The 26,377-nt window shown below is 44.8% G+C and overlaps 1 protein-coding gene across 2 annotated transcripts in view; it reads right to left on the bottom strand.

Moving 5' to 3' along the window:
* Positions 1–21,673: 21,673 nt before the first annotated feature.
* Positions 21,674–26,377, bottom strand: part of C16H1orf198 (chromosome 16 C1orf198 homolog) — a 35,113-nt gene continuing 30,409 nt past the window's right edge. For both annotated transcript variants that reach the window (XM_036828516.1, XM_036828517.1), the window contains one exon: positions 21,674–24,540. In XM_036828516.1, the coding sequence (XP_036684411.1) occupies positions 24,484–24,540 (57 nt within the window). In that variant the 3' untranslated portion in view covers positions 21,674–24,483. The remainder of the gene's footprint in view (positions 24,541–26,377) is intronic.

The following is a 26,377-nucleotide window of genomic DNA, read 5'->3' as shown; positions in this document are numbered from 1 at the left end:
AAGTATTTCTGATCCAGTGTTGAGGCCTGGCCGGGGTCTTCCCCTCAAAAGCGCTGGAGGTGTGGGACCGGGGGTCCGAGGAGTAAAAGGGCAGCTCAGAGATGGTTGTGCACCTCATCCAGTGAGTGAGGCTGAATTCCCCAGACCCCAAACTGCCTCTGTTTATGAATTTCTACCCTGTTCTAAAGAAAACCAGTTTTGTAGAGAAAACTGACAACACTTTTTATGCATCTAGAAACTGGGGCAGCTTAGGGGGCTGTGAAGTACCACAGAAGGCATCTTCTTCCTCCAGCGATGGCCCTGGGGCCCCAGGCGACAGCCGCCCTCCGATGTGGTACAAAAGCCACACTAGATCACATCCAGCAAATAGGATGATGGAGATGGGGCTGGGCCAGCAGTCTGTCCCAGGAGACGCCCCAGAGAGCTTGTGGATGAGGAAAGAAAGGAAATGGTTCTAATAGGAGCATCTGCATCTAATTACTCGGGAAGAACACAGTACTTTGGAGAGCGCATTTTCTTCCTCAGGGCAGGGCAAAATATAAATGCGATCCAACAGCCTGTTCCACCCCAGCTTTCTCTCAGAGTCACAGCCTCTGGGTCAGATTCAGACAATGTCTCTATCACTGTTGGAAACCTGTCGACAGGACTGAGAGGTCTATAATTTAGAAATCGAGAAGGTCTGAGATGGAAAGGACCCCAGAGATCACCCTGAAGAGTGGTACTTTTTTTTCCGGGTCGGAGATCTTTGAGAATCTGAAAAAAGAGTTCCTGGCCGTTTCTCCTGGGAGGTGCACACATCCTTCTAGAGAGTTCTCCCATCCTCCGATGCCTCTCTATGTGCAGTAGGTTAGAGCCCCTGCCCCCTGTTTCCCTGAAGTCGTAGATGGAGAGGGGTGGCCCGGCTGGTTATTTCCAGAGCAGGACTGCAGCCCGGGCAATCTTTTCTTGCTCACACCACTGCCATCCTCCCAGCAGGTCTTCCTCGGAGACTGGAAGCCTCCCTGGCTCTGGGGTGAGCTCAGCCTCATCCACCTCATCAGCCGGCCGCCCGCTATGGGGAAGGAAGGACACCCCCTGGGACCCAGTGCTGGGCTGTATTAAACATCTAGCTGTGTTTCTGCTTTGTGTTTGCTACACAAGATAAATATTGATACAGTGAAAGTGTGAGCAATAATCGAAGCTAGAGAAAATAGATGTCACAACATTTCAGGGTGAGAAAAAGCTTCAGGGAGCTGATTTCAGGTGGCTTTCATGACGGGCTCACTAATAATGATGGTGTTACCTCATAATGATGGAGTCCAAGCTCGCTCTGCTTGCCACACAACAGGCCAGTAAATCGGGAGATGAGGTGTTGAGGCAGGGAATACGAGTTTGTTTGCAAAGCCAGCAGACTGATAAGATGGCAGACTAGTGTCTCTAAAGAACCATCTTATCGGGGTCTGGATACCAGTTTGTTTTATATCACAGAGACGGGGAGGAGACGAGGAAGTAAAGTAAAAAGGCCATACATTTTGCTAATATCCCCTGTAATGGCCAGCCTCGGGGAAGGGGTGTGTTAATTTCTTCTTTCTTGCAGCCGTCCACAGGTGGACAGGGTCCGGATGTTTCCCTGAACAAAGGCACTTTGGTTTAGCATTTAGGCAGAGGGGCAGGGTTCCCCGAAGCAGGCCACTGTGTACAGACAGTACCCTTTTAGTGAACAAAAGCAGCGGAAAGCAAAGGTTAAAGTAAAAGAAACAGATCCAACATGGAGTCCGATTTGGCTCTTCCCTGTAAAATATTCACTGTGGACAGGCCCTGCTGACTGTGCTTTACATTTTTACTTATTTCGTCCTCACAGAACTATTATTTTACCTGTAGTGCAGATGAGGAACCTGGAGAACAGAAAAGTTCAGTAACACGTCCTATGTGGTCTCCTCACAAGAAGGCACTTAGAAACAGTAACTCTCTGCTGTAGGTCATGGGAGCAAATCTGACTGTGGCCCTGGCAGGGGAGATAAAGGAGGACATGAGAGGATTTTGGTGAGTGGTCTGGTTCTAGAAAGCGGGTCATTCATGGAACAGCAGGGTCTCCTAAACGGCAGTGCAGGGACTAGTGTCCCATGGGACTTGGGGTGCTGGCAGTGAGGTTGAGAAGTTGTAGAGCCCTTCGGCTCCCCCCACCCTGCCTCAGCACCGGCTAGGGTGAGCGTACAGGCTGATACAAGGTGAGCGATTCTAGAAGAAATCGCTGTTCTGCCTGCCACAGTGTTCCGGAGCTGCGCCGTCTCCCTCAGTGCATGAGCACAGAAGCAGCCCCCAAGTAGGAGGGGGGCCAGGGCCTGGGGGAGCAGAGCGGGTGTGAAGCCTGGAAGGCAGACAGAGTCCACTGGGGCCAATGCTGGGCACCCGCCAGGCCCACAGCCCAGGCTGCTGGGCTCCTCACCACTTTCCCTGTCTCCCCCACCCCAGCCCCGGCCCCCGCTGGGCACAGAGCCTGGGGCAGGGCTGGACAGGCCGGGGCGGGAGGGTGGGAGCCGGCACATCTCGGGCACTTCGGTGCAGCCCAGAGAAGGCACCTGCCTCCCCTCAGTGGAGGCACCCTTTGGAAGGTGGGAAGATGGCACTGCAGGGGCACCAGTCCCACCTCCAGGAGCTTGCCCAGCCAGGTGGCAGCAGGAGGAAGCAGAGGAAAGGCTCATCGGAGCTGCCTGCAAACGGGAACAAAGTCACAAAATGGCATCATGCCCTCTGAGGGGCTAGGCGTCACCTTGGAGGTGGTGGCCAGGAGAGGGGACAGGAAGACAGCTAGCCGTTTGGAAGGCATTTTAGGCACCAAGAGGGGAGCCTCCGTCTCCTCCTCTCCTTCCTTCACCGCCTCGCTGCGTCGTCACGTGACTGCCACTAGGCTGGCGCCGCCCTGGGAACGTTCACCACCCGCCAGGCGTTACGTTAACCGTGCTTCTCGCCAACCCTCTCAGCAACCCCGTGAGGTCCGTGCAACCTCTTAAAAAAGGTCATGTAACCTCCCAGGGCATGCAGCTGGGAAGGAATCTCAGTCTGCGTGACTCCAAAGTCCATTCTTAGCCCCTCTACCCACCAATGCATCCTGACCTGGGGCTCCCCAAACTGAGACCCGAGGTGGGGTCCAGCAGGGCCCCCCAGTAAGTGAAGGTGAGAGACACCAGTGGGGTCAATCTTGTGCTCCAGAAGAAAGGAAAGCTGGATGTGGAGTGGGCAAATCCTGTACCCAAGTTCGCTGGGGCTCAGGTCTCGGATTCAGGGCCCCCAGGCTGGTGAGTCCCCATGTATCTCCTCCGCCCCACCCTGAGCCCTCAGGGATGCTTTTAAAAGCTGTATTTTAGAGGATGTGGCTGCAGCCTGGGTTGCTCCACCCTGCTGTCCAACAACAATCAAAACCACAGGATGCCCTGACAAGGCATAGGGGAGGGATTCTCCCGGCCCGACACTGGCACTCCCACCAGATGTGGGGCGAGGCTGGGGGCGGCACCAGGCCTGAAGCAGTCTCACCCAAGGAAAGCACCAGTGGTTCTCCAGCACAGACAATGTGTCCAGCCTCATGCATGGACCACGAGTGTCACGGCCACTCATCTGTGCGGCCGCCCTTGGCCAGCAGCTCCACTTCCTCCTGCCACGTTCAGCCTCCTCACCTCACCTCCCTTGCTCTCCATGCCCCTGGACACTGCTTTTGCTCTGCCGTTGTCTGGTTGGGTGCCATTGAACAGAACACTCAATCTCTCTTTTCCTCTATTTCTTCAACTGGAAAATGGAAAGAATGGTCACCATCTTCCTGGGGGAGCAGGGGTGGGGTGAAGGAGTCATTAGAAAGAGTGGTCTGGTAAAGATTCAAAACCCACTCGTTATTTGCAAGAAAAGCTGCTGCACAGAGAATCTCCTTGACCCAGGACACATTTTGTACAATTCTTTGAGGTCAGTTTTGTTTATTTTCCTGACTCCCCATCCCAAAAGGTCGGGGTAAGCCAACAGGCAGAACTGCCCCTTGCAGGGGTCCTCTCCGCTCAAATTAATCTGACAACGCATTGGCCCAGCAGGTTGGGAGGGAGTGTGTAGCCTTGAGGCTCATGGTGGACTCCCTGCAGGAGAGAGGAAAGGGAGCTTGCCCAGCAGGGACAGGTGTCACCCCCCGAGTAGAAAAGCCTTCTCATCCCCTTATGAGGTTGATGACATCTATGCTACAATGTCTGCTCTTGTACACTGTCTGGTCCGAGCTTTCCAAGAACCATGGGGGCCTGCCAGAGATCCCATTTTACAGAGAAGGAAACAGACTTGATTGAAGTCACAGGCATCATAAGCGGGACGAGATCTCAGCCTTCCGTCTACATGATTCATGAGAATCCAGTGCATACCTCAGTCCTACACAGAGCTGCTGCACAAATCAAATGGAAGGGTGCCTGGGAAGGCCCTCTGGAGGGGACGAAGTGCTGCACTATGCTGCCTACTAGGAATATAAAGTGAGCCACCATATCATTTTTTCTAAATTTTGTAACTGGAAGTTTGTACCTTTCGACCACACCCACCCATTTCTGCCCCTCCCCCAACCCTTGCTTCTGGCAACCACCAATCTGTTCTCTGTATCTATGAGTTCTGTTTTGTTTTTAGATTTCACATATAAGTGAAATCATACAGTGCTTGTCTTTCTCTTGTCTGACATTTCAGTAAGCACAATGCCCCCAAGGTTCATCCATGTTGTCACAAAAGGTAGATTTCCTTCTTTTTATGACTTAGTTGTGTTCCATTGTATATATATCCATTCGTCTGTTGATGGACACTTGTATTGCTTCCATATCTTGTCTATTGTAAATAATACTGCAATGAATGTAGGGGTGCATATATCTTTTCAAGTTAGTGTTTTCATTTTCTTCAGATAAATATCCAGAAGTGAAATTGCTGGTCATATGGTAGTTCTATTTTTTTTTTTAAGATTTTCTTTTTGATGTGGACCATTTTTTAAATCTTTTATTGAATCTGTTACAATATTGCTTCTGTTTTATGTTTTGGTTTTTTGGCCACAAGGCATGTGGGATCTTAGCTCCCTGACCGGGGATCAAACCTACACCCCCTGCATTGGAAGGCGAACTCTTAACCCCTGGACAGCCAGGGAAGTCCTTGGTAGTTCTATTCTTAATTTTTGGAGGAACCTCCATACTGTTTTCCATAGTGGCTACACGAATTTACACTCCCACCAACAGTGTACAAGTGTTCCCTTTCCTCCACATCCTCACCAACACTTGTTATTTCTTATCTTTTTGATGAGAGCTAATCTGAGGTGTGAGGTGATATCTCCAGGTGGTTTTGATTTACATTTCCCTGATGATGAGTGATGTTGAGCACCTTTTCACGTGCCTGTTGGTTATTTGTAACTCTTAGGAAATTTTTAAATTTTCTGTTAACTACATCTAAAAGTATAAAAAGAAAGGGATTTTAATATATTTTATTTAACCCTGTATATCTATAATATTATTTCAACATGTAATCAATATAGCAAGATTATCAGTGAAATATTTTACCTTCCTCTTTCATACTAAGTCTTTGAAATCCAGTGTTGTATCTTGCATTTCCAGCACATCTCAATTAGCACTTGCCCCATTTCAAGGGGTCAGTAGCCACATGTGGCCAGGACTGCTCTATAGGACAGCTCAGCATTATCCAATAGCGGTACAAGTAGCTTCTGTAGACCTTTCTAATCTGGGACAGCTATGAGCTTAAATAAGGCCAGCTCGGAGGACTTGCAGGACTCCTTAGGCTCAGAGAAGGTGAGAAACCAAAACAACCCAGCACTGACACTAGCCAGTGGACTCCAACCTTGATTTTTCCACCAGAAAATTTTTCACAACAAAGATCTGATGTAAACCTCACCATAGAAAAGAGATCAAATTAGAGCTCTCCAGATGAAGGGGGCAGACCAGCCACCAAACTTCTCCGAGTTGTCCCCCAAAGCAGGCCCTCAACGTTTTAAGACCTGTACTCAGAAAACTGTAAGATACTGATGAAAGAACTCAAAGATGACACAAACAGATGGAGAGATATATCATGTTCTTGGATTGGAAGAATCAGTAGTATCAAAATGACTATACTACCCAAAGTAATCTACAGATTCAATGCAATCCGTATCAAATTACCAATGGCATTTTTCACAGAACTAGAACAAAAAATTTTACAATTTGTGTGGAAACACAAAAGACCCCAAGTAGCCAAAGCAATCTTGAGAATGAAAAACGGAGCTGGAGGAATCAGAATCCCTGACTTCAAACTATACTACAAAGCTACAGTAATCAAAACAGTATGGTGCTGACACAAAACCAGAAATATAGATCAATGGAACAGGATAGAAAGTCCAGAGATAAACCCATGTATCTATGGTCACCTAATCTATGACAAAGGAGGCAAGAATATACCATGGAGAAAAAACAGTCTCTTCAATAAGTGGTGCTGGGAAAACTGGGCAGGTACATGTAAAAGAATGGAATTAGAACATTCTCTAACACCATAAACAAAAATAAACTCAAAATGGATTAAAGACCTAAGTGTAAGGCCGGATACTATAAAACTCTTACAGGAAAACATAGGGAGAACACTCTTTGACATTAATTGCAGCAAGATGTTTTTTGATCTACCTCCTAGAGTAATGAAAATAAAAACAAAAATGAACAAATGGGACCTAATTAAATTTAAAAGCTGTTGTACAGCAAAGGGAACCATAAACAAAACAAAAATACAACCAACAGAATGGGAGACATATTTGCAAACAAAGAGACCGACCAAGGATTAATCTCCAAAATATAGAAACAGTTCATGCGCCTCAATATCAAAAAAACATAAGCAACCCAATCAAAAAATGGGTGGAAGATCTAAATAGACATTTCTCCAAAGAAGACATACAGATGTCCAAAAGCACATGAAAAAGTGTTCAACATCACTAATTATTAGAGAAATGCAAATCAAAACTACAATGAGGTATCACCTCACACCTGTCAGAATGGTCATCATCAAAAAATCTAGAAACAATAAATGCTGGAGAGGGTGTGGAGAAAAGGGAACCCTCCTAAACTGTTGGTGGGAATGTAAATTGGTACAGCCAGTATGGAGAACAGTATGGAGGTTCCTTAAAAAACTAAAAATAGAGCTACCATATGATCCAGCAATCCCACTCCTGGGCATATATCCAGAGAAAACCATAATTTGAAAAGATACATGCACCACAATGTTCATTGCAGCACTATTTACAATAGCCAGGACATGTAAGCAACTTAAATGTCCATTGACAGATGAATGGATAAAGAAGATGTGGTACATATATACAATGGAATATTACTCAGCCATAAAAAAGAACGAAATAATGCTATTTGCAGCGACATGGATGGACCTAGAGATTGTCATACTGAGTGAAGTAAGTCAGACAAAAGGACAAATATCATATGATATCGCTTATATGTGGAATATAAAAAAAATGATACAAATGAACTTATTTACAAAACAGAAATAGAATCACAAATGTAGAAAACCAACTTATGGTTACCAAGGGGGAAAAGGGGGAAGGGATAAATTGGGAGATTGGGATTGACATATACATGCTACTATACATAAAATAGATTAACTAATAAGAACCTACTATATAGCACAGGGAACTCTGCTCAATACCCTGTAATGGCCTATATGGGAAAAGAATCTAAAAAGAGTGGATATATGTATATGTATAACTGAATCACTTTGCTGTACACCTGAAATGAACACAACATTGTAAGTCAACTATACTCCAATAAATATTAATTTAAAAAAAAAGAATTCAATTATCACAGATTGAAAAATACCAATGGACCCCAGCCCCCTATGCCACCCCAGCGTGGTGGTGACTTAGGGGCAGAACCACATAACTCTCCAACCTCTCCTCCATCAGCTTGAGGGCTTGGGGTGTAGTGTTGACGACCGCCACTGAGGGTCCAGGGCTTTGCAAACCTGCACTTATGGGGCCTCACAACTCTGTAAAAGTGTGATGATTGTGCTCATTTTGCAGAGAGGAAACTGAGGCTTAGAGAGGAAAGTTACCTGTTTCAGGTCACAGAACTCGAAAGTGGAGGTGGGCCCTGACATCGACCTGTCCCATAGATTTCCCACTAGACCGCTGTGTCAGCCCCAGACAGCCCTCACGGTTAGAGCCCAAATGCAGGTCAGGCCATGGCTCCCAATAGGACATTAAGATTTTTGAATCTGAAAAAACACATGCTTCATAGGCTCTGTCATCCAGGCTTTGAAATAAATACATTTGCTCTGTAGTATCTAAAGCATTATACAATTTTAAAGTTTTTTTTTAAATTTATTATTTATTTATTTTTTTAATTTTTGGCTCCGTCGGGTCTTAGTTGCTGCACGTGGGCTCTTCATTGTGGCACAGGGGCTTCTCCCTAGTTGTGGCGTGAGGGTTTTCTCTTCTCTAGTTGTGGCACACAGGCTCCAGGGCGCGTGCGCTCTGTAGTTTGCAGCACACGGGCTCTAGTAGAGGCACACGAGCTCAGTAGTTGTGGCACGTGGGCTTAGTTGCCCCGTGGCATGTGGGCTCTTAGTTCCCCGACCAGAGATCGAACCCCCATCCCCTAGCCTTGTAAGGTGGATCCTTTACCACTGGACCACCAGGGAAGTTCCCTTAAAATATTATTCTAAAATGTCTCATATGGACAGATATAGTTTATGAGGGACATAATTTAAATGCATCTACAGCTTAACACTATGTTATGAAGGAGTGTGGATTCATCTAACATTTACTGAGTGACTATTTTGTGCCAGAAATTTCAAAAATGTTATACCATGCTGATGCTAATTTGGAGAGAAAGGTAATGAAGCTCAGAGAGGGGAAGTAGCAGACAGTGTCTGAAAGCCAGGAAAAGAGATGGTCAGGCCAGCCACTCCTGCTGCTGTACTTTTGTTTTTTTAATATTTATTTATTTATTTATTATTTTGGACGCGCCAGGTCTTAGCTGCGGCATTCGGGATCTTTAGTGGCGGCATGCATGCGGGATCTAGTTCCCCTACCAGGGATCGAACCCAGGGCCCCTGCAATGGGAGCACGGAGTCTTACCCACTGGGCCACCAGGGAAGTCCCCTGCTGTACTTTTTTTTTTTTTCCCCAATAAATTTATTTATTTATTTATTTATTTGGCTGCGTTGGGTCTTCGTTGCTGTGAGCGGGCTTTCTCTAGTTGTGGCGAGCAGGGGCTACTCGTCGTTGCGGTGCTCGGGCTTCTCACTGCGGTGGCTTCTCTTGCTGGGGAGCATGGGCTCTAGGCGCTAAGGCTTCAGTGGTTGTGGCACATGGGCTCAGTAGTTGTGATTCACGGGCTCTAGAGCGTGGGCTCTGTAGTTGTGGTGCATGGGCTTAGCTGCTCCATGTCATGTGGGATCTTCCCAGACCAGGGCTCGAACCTGTGTCCCCTGCATTGGCAGGCAGATTCTTAACCACTGCACCACCAGGAATTCCCCTGCTGTATGTTTTGAAGGTGACTTTTCCTCCTATGCTGGGCTGCTTGTCCATGAGAGGAGATGCTGTTTTCCCCTCCCAGAGATGGCGTTCTTTAGACACATGTCCTCCTCTCCCAGTGACAGGCAACGCCACAGCGTATCTCCGTTGTGGGTGCTCAGAGATTCACCCCAAATGGGAATGGCAGCGCAAGACACCAAGGGCCACTGGAGGACAAGGGAACAACAGCTTTTATTTAAAAAAAAAAATCAAGAACATTATTCATGTAAAACTGGGTGTTAAACTGACCAAACTAATTTTTCACTCTACACCAAATAAGCATATGAAAAGAAGGACCAGTGTGTAGCTCAGGAAAATGGGCTCTTTGTAGCTTCTGTGCTCTAAGGAAAGAAAGGACACAAAGGTTTTGGGAGTCACAGCTCAGTGAATTTGATGTTATACAAGAGGAAGCATAAAGATGTTTCAGAGTAAATAGATTTCCCTTTCAGGACACCACTGCTTTGTTGAGTTTGAAGGATAGTATGACCTCTGCAAAATAATCACGCATGTGCTTGGAACTCAGGTGAATGGGGGCTTGAATACCAGTTTGGTCACTTACTAGCTGAGTCACCTCGGAGAAGTTACTTGGCACCTCAGTTTCATGGTCTGTAAAATGGGATTAATAATAATACTAACTTCACTTGTAGTATGGTAAGGATTAAATGACATAAAAATAAAACACCCAGTATACCAGTTGGCTGGCATATGTTAAGTGTTTAATAAATGATAACTTTTATTATATTTATTCAAACGTACCAGAGAGCTCTTGCTGTCTCGACCACAAATGAGGAGACCACCCCACTGCCACAGGGAAAATAACATCTTGCCCCCCACAGCTGTTCCATCTGAGAAGGGGGCAGGTAAAAAGTAACACAGAAGGTGAAATCCTGCTTCTTTCGTGGTGCCTTCCCCGCCTGCTTGCTCCACACCCCTGCTCTCTGATCCATTACCCTCCCTTAAGTCCTGGCAGTTGGTAAATTGCAGTGACTTTTTCAACTGCAGCTCACTCTAACTCCCCAGCGACACTTCCGGGGGCAGCAGTGACGCCTTTATACTTCTTCGTGTCTCCCCCATGTCCCAGCTCTGGAGCGGTGCACACCCTCTGGACTTACCATCTTGGCATGGAGGACGGACGCTGGGCAACACGGGAGGGGCTCTCTTTAGTTCCCACCCCCAGAGCTCTCACCAGCCTCCAGCAACCCTGGCAGTAGGCTTTATCGTCATCCCAGGGTTCCTCGTTCCCCTACAGCCCAGGGGGCCACCATCAGTCATCTCAGTGATGGAGAGAGAATGAAGGCAAGTGCTCTACAGACGGCCAAGGACCTCCAAAGGTAGGGCAGCTGTGTGCCTATCTATTTATCATCACTAAGTGAAGAACACAGTACAAGTAGTCAGTGGGTGCTACTCCACAAGGCATTATCTGCTGGGCAAGGTTTCTTTGGGTTGATTTTTTTTTAATTTATTTTAATTTTTAAATTGAAATATAGTTGTACAATAGTATATAAGTTACAGGTGTACAATATAGCGATTCATAATTTTGAAAGGTTATACTCCATTTATAGTTATTATAAAATATTGGCTATGTTCCCTGTGTTGTGCAATACATCCTTGTAGTTTATTTTATACACAAGAGTTTGTATCTCTTAATCCCCTACCCCTATACTGCCCCTCCGAATCCCTCTTCCCACTGGTAACCATTAGTTTGTTCTCTATATCTGTGAGTTGTTGCTTTTTTTGTTTTGTTTGCTATATGTATTATATTATATTCACTTTTGCTGCTGACACTTTGATATTAGCTCAATGAGACCTGTGCATTAGACTTCTAACCTACAAAGTGTAAGATAATGAATTTAAAGCACCAAGTTTGTAGTAATTTTTTATAGCATCAATGGAAAACCTATACATATCCTCAGCCAATTCACAAGCCTCACCCCATGCAGATGCCCACTCCAGGGGTGACGATTGGGAATGCGATGAGAGATGGGCATGGTCCCTGAATGGGGTACAAACAAGGAACTGTGTATGTTCTTTATCAACAATAAACTGTGGTTTTCATTGTCATACAGACATTTTTATGCAGCTATGTCCAAATAGCCACTTCAAAATAAGAGTCCCACCATCAAATTGGCTATACAAGAAAGCTGGTTAAAATCAGCTCCTTCGGAATATCTGGCTTAATAAACCAGCCTATTCAACATTCAATTTAACTGAAATATAAGGAGGAAGGGTCTTGATAGGCCACCTCATCCGTCACCATGCCTTCAAGTGGATCCAAACCAGACCAGTTTGGTGCCTGGGGCCCACCCCTGCCTGACACTACCACTTTAACTACCAAGACTTTTCTTTCAGTTTACAAGGTCCATTCAGCTGGGACCAGCTTTTGAGAAGTTACAAAAAATTCAGCTGCCATTATGGGCTCTAGAATCAGCTTCCTTTTTCATGTTCCCTTTTGGTCTCTTGGGGAAAGTACTGGGGGCAGAGTCTGCATAAGGCAAGCCCCGTGGAGGTCTCTAGGGAAGCATGACTGCAAGTGGATGTAAAGAAAATTACCCCCTGTGAGCTAAGTAAAATAACCCATCCCAACGAGCACTGCAGTTCAAGGTGAGTGAGGGGATTGGAAAACATTCAAGGAAGTGTTAAATTGCAAAGTACCTGTAATTGTTTCCTAAATGGTCTCCCGCTAAACAGCTCCAGCCCTACACCAGCCATTCTCCGTATAGTTGCTGGAGTGATCTGTCCTCACTATCCTGCTGAAGGGACAGACCAATTGAGGAGCTGCAAGGACCAGAGTAATAGCCCCTGAGGTTATGAAACTGGGCACGTCTTTCTGTCCCCTGGCCACGTGGATTCAGGGTTGATTGTAGACAGCTGGCCAAAGCTGGATCGCTTTCTTTCTCTCTCCTCTCCTCTCTTCTCTCTCTCTCCCTAGAATTTGCTAACTGGAGCAGAGACACACAAGCTGGAAGGTGCTTGGAGCCCGGTCAGCTTTTGCCACCTCCTAGAGAATGACCACGCAGACCACTGCAGCCTTAACCACAGGCTAAGACTTTTCCGACCCAACCTCCTCTGCTTCCCTCTTTCCTCTGCAGAGGTTGGAGCTGCATTGCAGGCCAGTGGCTCTCCCAGCCTCCTCCACCAACTCCCCGTCATTTTTCCTCACAGCTGTGTCCCCCGATACATCTCTTGCACGTCTCAGACGCCACGATCTCGGCATCTGCTTTTCCGAGGACGGAAACACACATCTCTAGAATGCCCCACATTCTAGATTAGTCGGTTTGCTTTTTTGTGGGCCCATCAATCTTGTTTCTCTACCATCTCGTTTTTCCTGTTAATGGAGGAGAACTGTAGAGGCTTGTCTGCATTCAGATTTAATCTTTTTTTCTTTCTGGCAAGACTACTTCCTAGGTGGTGCTGTGTACCTCCTCTCGTATCCTAGAGAGGAGTCCTCATGGCAGAGGCCCACAGGGATTGCTGGTTCCGCGCTGTGCCCAGGCCAACTTGTTCAGCTCTCCCTATGATACAGTGGTGGGTTCGCCCAGAATCCTTCTAATACACGCAATTACTATTTTCTTCTATATTTTCTTCTAGATATTTTAAACTTTTAATTTTTCTGTTTCTGTTTATGATCCATTTGAAGTTAATTTTTGTATATGGTGTGAGGTAAGGGTCAAAATCATTTCTTTTCCCCAAATGGATATTCTTCCAGAACCATTTGTTGAAAAGTCTATTCTTTCCTCATTGAATTATTTTTTTTTTTTGTTACTTTTGCTGTTTTTTTTTTTTAAAGAAATTCACGTTCTTTTATTTATTTATTTATTTATTTATTTATGACTGTGTTGAGTCTTCGTTTCTGTGCGAGGGCTTTCTCTAGTTGCGGCAAGTGGGGACCACTCTTCATCGTGGTGCGCGGGCCTCTCACCATCGCGGCCTCTCTTGTTGCGGAGCACAGGCTCCAGATGCGCAGGCTCAGTAATTGTGGCTCACGGGCCCAGTCGCTCCGTGGCATGTGGGATCTTCCCAGACCAGGGCTCGAACCCGTGTCCCCTGCATTGGCAGGCAGATTCTCAACCACTGCGCCACCAGGGAAGCCCTCATTGAATTATTTTGGCATATTTGTCAAAAAAATTCAACTCTCTATGTCTGGGGCTGTTTGGGGATTTACCATTCCATAATTGTCCTTATGTCAATACCACACTACCTTGATTACTCTGGCTTTATAATAAGTCTTCAAATCAGGCTAAGTCCTTCAACTTTGTTCTTCTTCTCAAAACTGTTTTGCCTATTTTAGGTCATTTGAATTTGCATATACATTTTAGAATCAACTTGTTGATTTCTACAAAAAAAACTGTTAAGATTTTATTTGGTTGGCATTGAATCTATAGATCAATTTGGAAAGAATTAATATCTTAACAATATTGAGTCTTCCAAAGCATGAACATCATGTATTCTCCATGTATTTAGCTGTTTTTAAATTTCAGCAATGCTTTATAGTTTTTAGAATATACATAGTACAAATATTGTGTTATAATGTCATGGTTTTTGATAATCTTGTAAATGCCATTAAATTTTTTAATTTTCCATATTATTGCTAGTATATAGAAATACAATTGATTTTTTTATATTAACGTTCTGTTCTGTAACATTTCTAAATTTGCATATTATTTCTATGGATTCTTTAGGCATCCACATGTATATCAAATGTGTATAATCATGTCAACTGCAAATAAAGAGAGCTTTCTTTTTTTTTAATTTTATGACATTAATTTCTATCTCTTGCTTTATTAAGCTGTCTAGGTAGGACTGCCAACTCAATGCTGAGTAGAAGTGGTGAGAGAGGAGATCCTTGCTTATTCCTAATCTGAAAGGAAAAGGATTCAGTCTTTTGCCATTAAATATGACATTAGATGTAGAATTTTCAAAGATGCCCCTTATCAGGTTGAGGAAGTCCCTGCTTATTTCAAGCCTGCTGAGAATTTTTATCATGATTGGGTGTTGGATTTTGCCTAATACTTTTCTTGCATCTATTGAGACTATCAACTGGCTTTTCTCCTTAATTCTGCTAATATGGTAAATTACATTAACTGAATTTCAAATGCTAAACAAATTTTGTGTATCAGTCAGTGTTCTCCAGAGGAACAGAACCAATAGGGAACATATATATATGTGAATGACTGATTTTAAGGACTTGGCTCACATGATTGTGGGGCCTGGCGAGTCCAAAATCTGAAGGGCAGACTCAGGCAGGACTTGAACTTCTTCTCTGTGAAACCTCAGTTTTTGCTCTTAAGGCCTTTCAAGTGATTGGATGAGGCCCACAAATATTATCAAGGGAATCTCCTATAAAGTCAACTGATTGTAGATGTTAATCACATCTATAAAATACCTCACAGCATACTTAGTGTTTGATTATATCACTGGGTGGTATCTATAGCCTAGTCAAATTGACTACCATACCTTGAATTCCTGGCATAAACCCCACTTGGTCATGATACATTATTATTTTAAAATACTACCAGATTTGTTTTCCCAATATTATGTTAGATATTTTTGCATCTGTGTTCATGATATGAATATTGATCTACAGGTTTTTGCTTTTTTTTTCTTTATTGTTTTGTAATGTCTTTGTCTGATTTTGATGCCAGGGTAATGTTGACCTCATAACATGAGATGGGTAGAATTCTTCCTTTTTCTATTTTAAAAAGTTTGTGTAAGATTGGTATTATTACGTATTTTAGTAGAACTCACCAGTGAAATCATATGAACCTAGAGTTTTTTGGGAGGAAGATTTCAAATGAAGATAAATTTCTTTGTAGGGAAATTCAGGGTTTGTATTTCTTTTGAATCATTTTTAATAGGTTGTAACTTTCAGTGAAGTGGTCCATTCCATCTAACTTATACTATTTGGAATAAAATTGTTTATAATAATCTTTTATTATCATTTAAACATCTGAAGTATCTGTAGTTATGTCCCTATTTCATTCCTGATATTAGTAATTTGTGTCTCTTTGTGTGTGTGCATGTAAATGATATATCTTTGTTTTTCATTCGCCTAGCTAGCAATTTATCAATTTTATTGATCTTTTCAAAGTTCTAACTTTTAAAAAATCATCTATTTTACTATTTTTGGCCCATTTTCTGTTTAATTGATTTACACTCTTTATTATTTCCTTCCTTCTGCTTAATTTGTTCTTCTAGTTTCTTATGGTGGAAGTTTAGATAATTGGTTTTTCAGACCAATTTTCTTCTTTTCTAATATAAGCATTTAAAGCTGTAAATTTCCCTCTAAACACTGCTTTAGTTGCCTATCACTAATTTTGATATGCTGCACTTTCAGTTCAAAATATTTTCTAATTTTTTTTGTGATTACTTTTTTGACCAATGGGTTATTTTCAAATGTAATATTTAATATTTAAATACATTAGGATCTTCCATGTATCTTCCAGTTGTTAATCTCTGATTTAATTACTTTACAATCAGAGGTCATAGTCTGGAAGGCAGCTGTCCTCAACACTACACCACCAATGCTGGTATGAGAGACCATACTCTGGATGATTTCAATTCTTCTCATTTTACTGGGACTTATTGTATGGCCCAACACATATTGTATCTTGGTGAATTTTTCACGTACACTTGAAAAAATTGTGTATTCTGTGGTTGTTATATATGTGTCTCTGTGTGTATGTGTATATGTTTTAATTTTGCCTTTGGTTCTGAAGGATTTTGTTATTGTTGTATATTAACTTCTAGCTTGATAGTCCTATTTTTCTTTTTAGCAGTTTAAAAGATGTGGTTCCATTTACTTCAAGCTTGCATATTTTGGGATGATAATTCTGTAGTAATTCTTTCTATTCCCCTGTCTGTACTTAATATGTCTCTTTTTCTCTGACTGTTTTGTAGTTTTTCTCTTTATTACTGATTTTCAGCCATTTGCAGCATGGTTTGGGGTGTCTCTGTGTGTATACTTGTCCTACTTGGGATTCATTATATTCTTGTATCTGTGCATCTATAGTTTTTATTGAATTGGGGGAAATTTGGCCATTATTTCTTCAAATATTTTTTTCCATCCCTCCCTCTCTTTCTGCCCTTTGGGATTTTGATTACTGGATCAGTTAATATTTTCCCACATGACACTGAGGCTCTGTTCATTTTTTTCCCTAATCTTTTTGCTTCACTTTGGATAGATTCTAGTGCTACCTTCACATTCACTTATCTCTGCAGTGTGTCATTTAATTTTAATCTACTTTGATGAACTTTTAAGATATTGTTTTATCTCTGTAAGTTCCCTTTCTCTCTTCTTCACATTTTACTTTACATCCCTGAGCATATGGACCATATTTATAATAGCTGTTTTAAAATTCCTATCTGCCAATTCTATCTATTCTGTCATATCTAGGTTGGTCTATTTTCTCCTGTTTAAGTCACATTTCTCTGCTCATTTGTATGTCTAGTAATTTTTGATTGGGTGCTGAACATTGTGATTTTTATGTTTAATGCTGGATTTTGTAGTATTCCTGTAAAGCATGTTGGACATATTCTGGCAGGCAGCAAAGTTATTTGTGAATTGGTTTGATCTTTTCATGTCTTGTTTTAAAACTATTTTAGGGCAGACCTAGAGTACGCTTTGTTTTTAGACTAATTTAACCCCACTTCTAGTGCATGGCCCTTCTACAATCTCTGATGTGAGGCCACATATTCAACATGGTCTGCACCCTTACTGGAGAGAACTTGAATGATTCCTGGCCTTGTGTGAACTCTAAGAATTGCTTATCTTACAGCTGCCTGATAACTGGAGGTTATTCTTTCTTGGAAGTTGTTCTTGCCCAGCACATTAAGAGTTCACCAACACATGTACAGATTTGTTTTGGGCCAAAGACTTAAGGAGTTCCTATGCAGAGTTCCTTTCTGGAACTCTGCCCTTTTAATTCTAGTCCACTTTGCCTCCCCAACTCCAAATTCATTCTCTTCACCTCAGGAAGACTGCCAGTCTCTGTTTGGATTGTCCCCTTCCTGTGCTGCCCTCTAGAAATTGTCTCCAACATACTCAAGGGGAATCCTAGGCACTTATCTGGAGCTCTTTCTCTACACAATTCCCCCCTGCAAATTCCAACTATCTTTTTCATCCTCGAACTCATTCTCCTCAGCTCAGTGAGACTCCTTGCAACACAGCAAAATGCCTCAAGTCAGAAAACCAAGATTATAAGACTTTTACTTCACTTGTTTCCCTTCTCTCGAGATCAGAGTCTTGCATTGACTGTTGTCCAAAGGCTATACAAGTTGCTGTTACATATATTTTCTCCAGTTTTCTAGTTGTTTATAACAAGAGGGTTGAGTCTAGTCCTGATTACTCTATCATTGCCAGAAGCAGAAATCTTGTTTACTTTTAACAATTTCCAACTATGAAATTGTGTGGTCATATGCATAGCCCACCTCCTCTACTAGAATGTAAGCTGCGTGAGGGTAGCAACTCTGTCTGTATTATACACTATGAAATTCCCAGTGCCTAGCGCCAGGCTGCAACCCAGTAAGAACTATGAAGAAAATATATATTATTGCAATCCTGGAGCTAGATGTTGACATGAATCCGTGGAGGGAGGCAAGATGCGGGGATGGAGGGAGAGCAATGGGGCACATGGCACAGAGAGAACGCCCAGGGCCCATGTGGTTGCCAGACTTGCATTTGGACCTCATTTCCAGTCTGGGCTGTCCCTGTGACACATGCTTTCCATGCTTGGACTTGGACACTTTCACAATAAAAGATTGGCAGTAAATGCTTCAAGATGCCAGTATTGTGTTAAAGCAGTAGACTATGTTTTCTACACTTTCTGTAGTGTAGTTAGAACATTTAGAATAATTTTTAAAGATCCTTGCACATACTACTGTGTATAATTTTACTGCAGATTCTTAGCTGGGGTAAACTTCAGGTTGCTGTGGTAAAGGCACTGGCCAACTGATGAAATCATCTTCTCCTCTGCAAAGGGCCCTGCCCAGTCTCACACAGCCTGTGTCATCTCTGTTCCCTAAGGCCCAGGGCATCAGGTGTCACTAATTCCCACCCCCACTCTCCTCCCAATCTGCTTAGTTGCCCCACCAGCTATTAGAGAAGTGCCTGGATTGATTCAGGGTTTAGAGATGTTGGCTGATGTGCAACTGCAGAGTCACACAAATTAAAAGCAAGCAGAGCCAAGCCACAAAAGATCTAACCAGTGCTGGCCAAGGGCCACCTCTGACCTAACACACCAATTAAACAAAAGAGTGTCTCACATCCTGCCTGATGTGAGAGATCAGTAACAGACCTAGATGACAAAAGACGGCAAACTTGTTTGCCAAAAGGCGTCTACTGAAACATGACCACCACCGGTCCACTCCAGAGCTCTCTGTTATATTTCTTCCCTGCTACCCTTATTTCCACCTCTGTTCCTCCCACAGGCAATCATTCCACTGTTAAATGTCTTATTTTGTGTGCATGTTTCTAATTTATGCAAAAGGGATTATTCTGTATCCCATTGTTCTTGCTTTTTCTCAGTAGTTTAGTTGTTCAGATCCACCCACGTTGCCATGTGCACATCCAATATGCTGCTTTTAGTAATGATCCATGGTGTGGGTCCATCACATTTCATCAAACCATCTTCCCAATGATAGCAGCTACCTAGCCTCCAACTCCCAGAAACAGTGCTGCAGTGAGCAGCCCTGTACATAGTCCCTTAAGTACCTGTGTGGGAATTTCCATAAGACATGTCCTGGAGGGGAACTGCAGGGTCCCAGGACATACGAACACTTAGTTTAGCAAAATAGCACCAGATTACTCCTGACACATGGCTGTACAGCTCTATCCCAGGGTTTCTCAGCCTTAGCACTATTGACATTTTGGACCAGATTATCCTTTGTTCTGGGGCTGTCCTGTGCACTGTAGGATGTTTGGGAGGATCTCTGGCCTCCACCCCCTAGAGACGAAACGGCATACTCTCCCTCAGTTGCGGGGACAAAAAAAAAAAGTCTCCCAACACTACCAAAGGTCCCCAAGAGGGGCAAAATCACCCCCAGTTGAAAACCAGTGCTCTATCCCCTTTCTGCAACACTTGGCATTATCCAGCTAATTTTTTCTCTGATTACCAATTATTTTAAGCACCTCCTCATATGCTTGACAGTTTTTAAGGATTTTCTGTAATGTTAATTCTGTTAAGGTTGCTGGTCTCTTTTTGTTGATTTGCAGGAGTGCCCTCTGTATTCTTGACATTTGTCCTTTATTGGAGTTGACATAGCAAGTATCTTCTCCCATCCTTTCCACTAATTAACTCTGTCCACAGTGCACTTCACTCACAGAAATCCTAAATTTTCATCTATGAGAGTCATCAGTATTTTGCTGTATGGTTTGTCCTTTGGAACTTTTATTAAAGAAGTCCTTCCTGGCCCTAGGTCACAAGATATTTCCCTCTATTAGCTTTACACATTTACCTTTTATAATTTGGTCTTGAATCCATATGGAGCCCAACCTTCTATGTGGAATTGTGTAGGAAAACACTTTTGTATCTCCTACAGTGAATCCGCCTTTCCCCTGCCAATTTGTGATGCCACTTTGATTGTAAACTAAGTCTCCTTATATGTGTGGGTTTGTCCCCAAGCTCTGCATTGATCTAATAATCTAGTCCTGAACCAATACCCATAAACGTGTTTTCATAACTGACAGGCAAGGCCCCCCTCATTCTTCAGTGAACTATTATTTTTCCACCTAAAATTTAGTGTAAATTTATCAAATTTACCAAAATATCCAACCGCCATTTTTGTTGAGGTTGCACTAACTTTATGAAATGATTTGAGGAAAATGAACATTTTTATGATATTAAGTTATCCCACCTAGGATTATTCAGCTTTTCTTCTATATCTTCTATTTCCTTTCTTTTATAGTTTTCATTAAAGACGTCTTTGTATACTTGTTGAAGTTGATTCCTGGGTACTTTATACTTTTGACTGCCATTATGGGTTGATTTCTTTTTATTTATGCTTCTAGCTGGTATTGCTGCTCTTGATTTTTGTTATGTTAATCTTACATTCAGAATTGCTCACTTGCTTTCTGCCTGAGCTTGGGTGGGGTTCAGAATCACTGATTCCCTCCTGGGGTGCCCCTCTCTTTGGGATCAAGGCACCCAGAAGGCTGATAAGTTCATTAGAAGATTGCATAGAAGCAGAGGATCAGACCAAAGAAATTTCTAGAAGAGCCCCACGAATACCCCCAACCCAAGACCGAGAGCATTCTCGTCCCCCAGATTCAACATCTTCCCTCCGGGTTGCAAAGTGTTGAATACACCCAGATATATCTTGTGTCTATGCTGATAGGTCCCTCTTGCATAGAAACACATTTTTCCTTTGGTAGCTATGTTGGTACCACATATTGAGCTACCATAAAAGTTGCCAAACCTATGGGCTTGGGAGCTACTTTGTCAAGTAACTCCCAAGGAGTCACTTTCCTCTCATAACATGTGCACACAGTGACCCAGTGCTTGCTGGCCCACAAACTTCATCAAATCACCCTAGCCCGAAGAGGCAGCAAGTACAATCACTTGCTCACCCAGAAATCTGTGCTCCCCAAGGCAGCAAGGCCCCACCGTGCACGATAACTCAGGAGAAGTCTGACAGCCTGAAACCCCATTTTCTTGAGGGGATATTAGTTTTAAAAATTGATATCTAAAACTTCTCATCAATCTACAGCTGGTACCTTACCACCGGCACCTTAATGAACAGAATAGATTGATGGGCCATGCTTAAATTTGCATGTCTTCCAAGAAAAATCAGGTTCAACCACATTGGAGGTGAAAGCATTCGGGGAGATTGCACCTGTTCTTCTGAGTCAGTCACCTGATGCAATCAGCTGGCCCTGGAAAGACATGCCGTGCTTTCCATGTCACCGGAAGGCTGTATGAGAGCTCTCCGGGGTAAAGCCCACCGCTTCTGCTAGGGGCCTGTACACCTCGGCTACTGCTTCCCACCAGCATGCAGGGGGCCCAAGGCAGGACTGTGCAAAGTGGGCTTGCTGAAGGGGTTCAAGCTGGCTTTCACTAGTACGAGTCCTTTTCTCCTCCTCTGTGTTCAACAGCAATCATCCTAGCAGGCTTCCTGACCCCAGCAGAGGTCCCAAATAGACACGTCGAGCAAATTTTAAATGGCTTTATTAAAGGCTGTTAATATAAAATACAACCAAGTTATGAGTAGTCAGTAAGAAGTTTTCATTTTTGAAAACATATATCAAAGAAAGGGAGGCTGCTGTGACACCCACGGGGTGGGTGCGGCTGGGTGCCACACCCTGCTGTTCCCAGAGCGGGTGGCACTCCCAAACCCAGAGGGCAGGGGCGGCGGGGGGCAGGGGAGGGGTCCCAGGTGAAAGAACTGAGACTGGTCTCTAGCCTCCTGGTGGAGATTTTCCAATGACGGTCACCCAAAGCAAGACACTGAATCCTTGTGCTGAACCCCAGGGGCAGACAACAGGGCGGCCAGAGGGAGGGGATGCAAAACCACATCAGGCTTCAACTGAAAAGTGTGCGTTTTAAAAATCATAACTATAAACTTCTGGTTTTAGAAACGTCCTCTTGATACATGGCAAAAAAGGGGGCAAAATGTATAAGAGTTTAATTTTTCCTTTACTTGGACACACTAAACATAGATTCCCAGGAGGACAGTGAAAGGAATCATCTTTGCATAGGCTGCCCAGGGTTAAGAGGAGAATCTGCAGGGTCAGGCAGGATGGAGACCCATGAGCACGTGTCCTCCAGGCCTTCACCTCTCCCTCTCACGCTTCTGTACTTCCGAAAGCAAAGCAAAGCAACACAACTTTAGAACTCCCTCTAGGATTTCCCCAGTTGTGGTTTTACATTTAATCTCAGGAGGCTGTACCTCTATGAAACTTTAAACACTGTTACGGATAACTGAATACCATTGGGTACTGGACCCCACATGGTGTTAAAGAAGGTGGAAGCTCTCAATAGTCCCCGTGCCCCTCAGTTCCCAGGGGATGGCAATTCCCAGAACCTGAAGGGAATACTGGGTCTTATGAGAAAGTGGAAAAGAAATCAGAGTCATCTCCCAAAAGAACAGACAGATCACCTTGGGCTAACGGTCCCAGGATGCAGATCTTTCTTCCCTGCTACACCAACACCAAGGAATGCAAACTCCCTTCTAGACATCTTTTTTTCTTACGGGGACCCTGCTGGCAAGCATGGGTTCTAAGGTCACTGCCCTCAAAGCTGGAAGTGAGGGCAGGTGTCGAGCCCGGCTCCGAGGCTCAGCGGCTGACCTGCAGGGCTGGCACCTGGCCATGTGTTTCCAGCTGGGATTTCGTTTTCCCCTCATCGCCGTGCTAGGAATCTTTTTTCCTCTTGACTGTTTCAACTATACTTAAACAGTACAGAAGGAACATGTATTCACCACAATACTGTCAGTCACCAAAGGAGGAAGGTCAAATGCAAGACCCCAAGGGGCCAAATGAGGTTTAGGGACAGAATGCAATTGGCAGAAACCAAACCAAAAGTTGGCTAGGCCACAGCTTTGGCAGAAACTTTCCTGGAAAAAACAGGTCGCCATGTGCTTTACCTTGGAGCCAGATAAAATATTCTAAAAATCATTCCAGAAGGTCTTATGAAACAGAAAGGCATCTTAAAAAGACACACTTTGATACTGAAACTAGGTGCTCGTTGGCAGGACTCGCAGGGATTAAGGCGTCAGGTGAGGAGAACACAGTGAGAGGCAACGTGGAGACCACGCTCGGGCACGTACTGCAGGCTCGCGCCACCCGGGGCCGCTGGGTAGCGGCTCCCCACCCACCCTATCCCGCCCCGTCCTCCTGGGCAGCCTCGGAGCTGCCCTAACGCCCCTCCCCAGCAGCAGGGACCACAGGTCAAGCGGGCAGCCGAGTCCACCTCCAGGAGATGCTGTTGCCATGACCACGAAGGTCTCCAGGGGGCGCCGCTCGGGCCACGCAGAAACTCGACTCCGCTTCTGCTGGCGGTCAGGGTCGAGGGAGGGTCCACTGTGACGCAGCTTGACCAGTCCTTGGGATGAAGGACAACCAGTGCCCCTGCCAGCTTCACGCTGGAAGGTCCTAACACGACTAATCAGAAGAGGCTGGTCTGCCAGCAACGCCCGCAGGTGCCCAGGACAGGAAACACCCAACAGGTCACACAAGTAGCAAAGAACTTCCAAAGGGAAACTGGTACAAACCCAAGAAAAGTGGTAGCCCTATAACTGCTACATCTAGGTACAAAATAATGTAAAGTTAATACAAAACTTTTAAACATGCAACTCGTTAATAAACAATGATGAATAGTTTGAATAAGTACCACGGCAGCTTAAAGACGACCTCCACCATGTGCCGACAATCTGTTTCCTGGAAATGACGTGAGAATGAAGGGTGGCACATGACGCAGAAGTGTGGCTTCAGCAAGGGAAGCCTGGACAGCTGGGGCGTGGGGTTCTCCCGCCACGTGGGGCAGGTCTCCCCATGGGCACAGCCAGCACCCAGCACCATTATTGCTGAGGATAGCCACCCACTGAAAGGAGCCCCGGGCATTTGTAAAAGGGAGGGGATACAGGAGAGGAGATGGAAATCACTTCATGATTTTTGTGACAGGGTTGAGAAAAATCTTTCTCTGAGGAGGGGGAAAATTGGGTGGAGCTAGAACAGAACTTTTATTGACAAGGTTTACTGAATTCCTAAGAGTTTTTAAAAATTCCAAATGTAAAACTTCTGTTAATCAAATCATTGAAAATAGCACAGGTATCTGGTCTTAGCAAAAAGGGGAAAATCTGGAAAGCTGGACAAGGCAATATTTACCAGTTTCCAAACGGTTAAGAAAAGAGTGTACAGAAACTAGCAAAAGACACAGGGGAACGCTGCCCTTCTTCTTCTCCTTCACCACACCACTTTGGAAAACATTTGGGGATTATTGGTTTGTTCTGTCCAACACATTTTACCAATTGTCCAGAAAATCAAATCCTGTCTTCAAGATGACATTACTTGAGCTGACCTGTAGAAGGGACAAAAACACCAAAATAAGGTATGAGGCTAAGTTAGCATAATCTAAAAACAGCATCTCATTTAAAATGACCCAAATGAAATAGTCTGCTTCCGTCTCAGAGGCTCCCTGACCTCAATTTGCTTCAGTGCTGGGAACCAGGAAATTAAATAAAGCTCAATGCAAGCCACACTTGGCCAGGATCTAACACGTACCCCTCTCCGTCCCCAGGCATGTCTGAGGGCAGCCTGTGGAACCTACCCACAGAGAAAAGGAGAAGAACGTAGCTTTTCTACTTTCGAATGATAGGCGTGTTTAAATTTAGTCACTGTGGAGTGAGAGAACAAGTTACAAGTTTCACATGCGCCTAATATGAAACACACACGCACACTGACAGACGGAACAAAGTACAATAAATTACCAAGTTGAGGGAGAGAAAAATATGGAGAAAGGATGTAAAGTTTATTCTTTTCAGATGATGCGGAGGGTTCTGGAGTGATCTTCCCTAACCCAGGGCCATTCTTCAGGTCACAGACTGCCCACTTACAAGACATGGGGTTGGCTTAAAGGGCCGTCTGCGAGCACACGCCGCTGATTCAGACACATTTGCACAGGCTTCCGCCAGCTGCCTGAGTGAAGAGGCCCGTCTCCCGGGTCTAACACGAGTGCGTGTCTCCCCGGTGGCTGCAGTCTTCCCGAGCGAGGGAGCCTTGACCCTGTGCTCTCCACACACCGGCAAACAGAAGGTGCCGACGCGGAGGCCACGGGGCTGAGCGGCTCCCTCCGAAGCACGTCCCAGGCCCAGTTTTGCCGCCTCTCAGACTGAGCCGGAGCTCGAAAAGCCAAAGGCGCTCAGGCACACGTTCCTTTTTTCTGGTTTCCTACCAGCGTCTTACGTGCAGCAGCACTTCACGCTGTGCTGTGCCTCAGAAATCTGTTCTTTCAAAGGGTTTCAGGTGCTCTGTCCTACGCACCGCCCCCAAGCCCACACACGCGCTTTCCTGCGTCTCTTTACAACGAAGACCCTCACGTAGCTTATACAGATGCTTCCTTCGGAGGAAGACCCCACTGCAGAGTGTCGGAGAGAGAGCACCAGGCAGGAAGATTAGGGAGGAGATGGCGCCAGGCACCAGAGCGGCAAGGGAGGGGCCCAAAGTGCTGGCCTAAGATGGCGAGAGACCCTGAAAGGAGGGACAGGCTGGAAAGTTGATGTGGAGACGATGGAAGGCAGAACCCCTCCCGTCCCAGGGCTCCCCTTCTTCGGGAGGACAACTGACTAGATCTTCTGCCTAGAGAGGCGTGGACATGCCTGGAACCCCAATCCAGGAAACACCCAGAGGACGACCACAGCTCAACAACAAAACCCACAGCCAGGGGCTCCCCTGGTGGCACAGTGGTTAAGAATCCGCCTGCCAGTGCAGGGGACACGGGTTTGATCCCTGGTCCAGGAGGATCCCTCATGCCACAGAGCAACTAAGCCCGTGCACCACAACTGCTGAGCCTGCACTCTAGAGCCCGCGAGCCACAACTACTGAGCCTGCGTGCTGCAACTACTGAAGCCCTCGCGCTCTGCAACGAGAAGCCACCGCAATGAGAAGTCCGCGCACCACAACGAAGGGTAGCCCCTGCTCGCAGCAACTAGAGAAAGCCTGCGGGCAGCAACGAAGACCCAACGCAGCCAAAAAAAACCAAAAACCCACAGCCGATTATAACTGGGCAAGGGATTTGAACAGCTATTTCCCCAAAGAAGATATACAAATGGCCACTGAGCACACGAAAGGATATTCAACCTCACCAATCATTAGAGACATGCAAATCAAAACCACAGTGATAGATAGCATTCACACCC

Source organism: Balaenoptera musculus, chromosome 16, assembly GCF_009873245.2.
Source record: "Balaenoptera musculus isolate JJ_BM4_2016_0621 chromosome 16, mBalMus1.pri.v3, whole genome shotgun sequence".
NCBI lineage: Eukaryota > Metazoa > Chordata > Mammalia > Artiodactyla > Balaenopteridae > Balaenoptera > Balaenoptera musculus.
The sequence above is the reverse complement of the archived record's forward strand: the minus strand, read 5'-3'. Positions and strand labels throughout refer to the sequence as shown.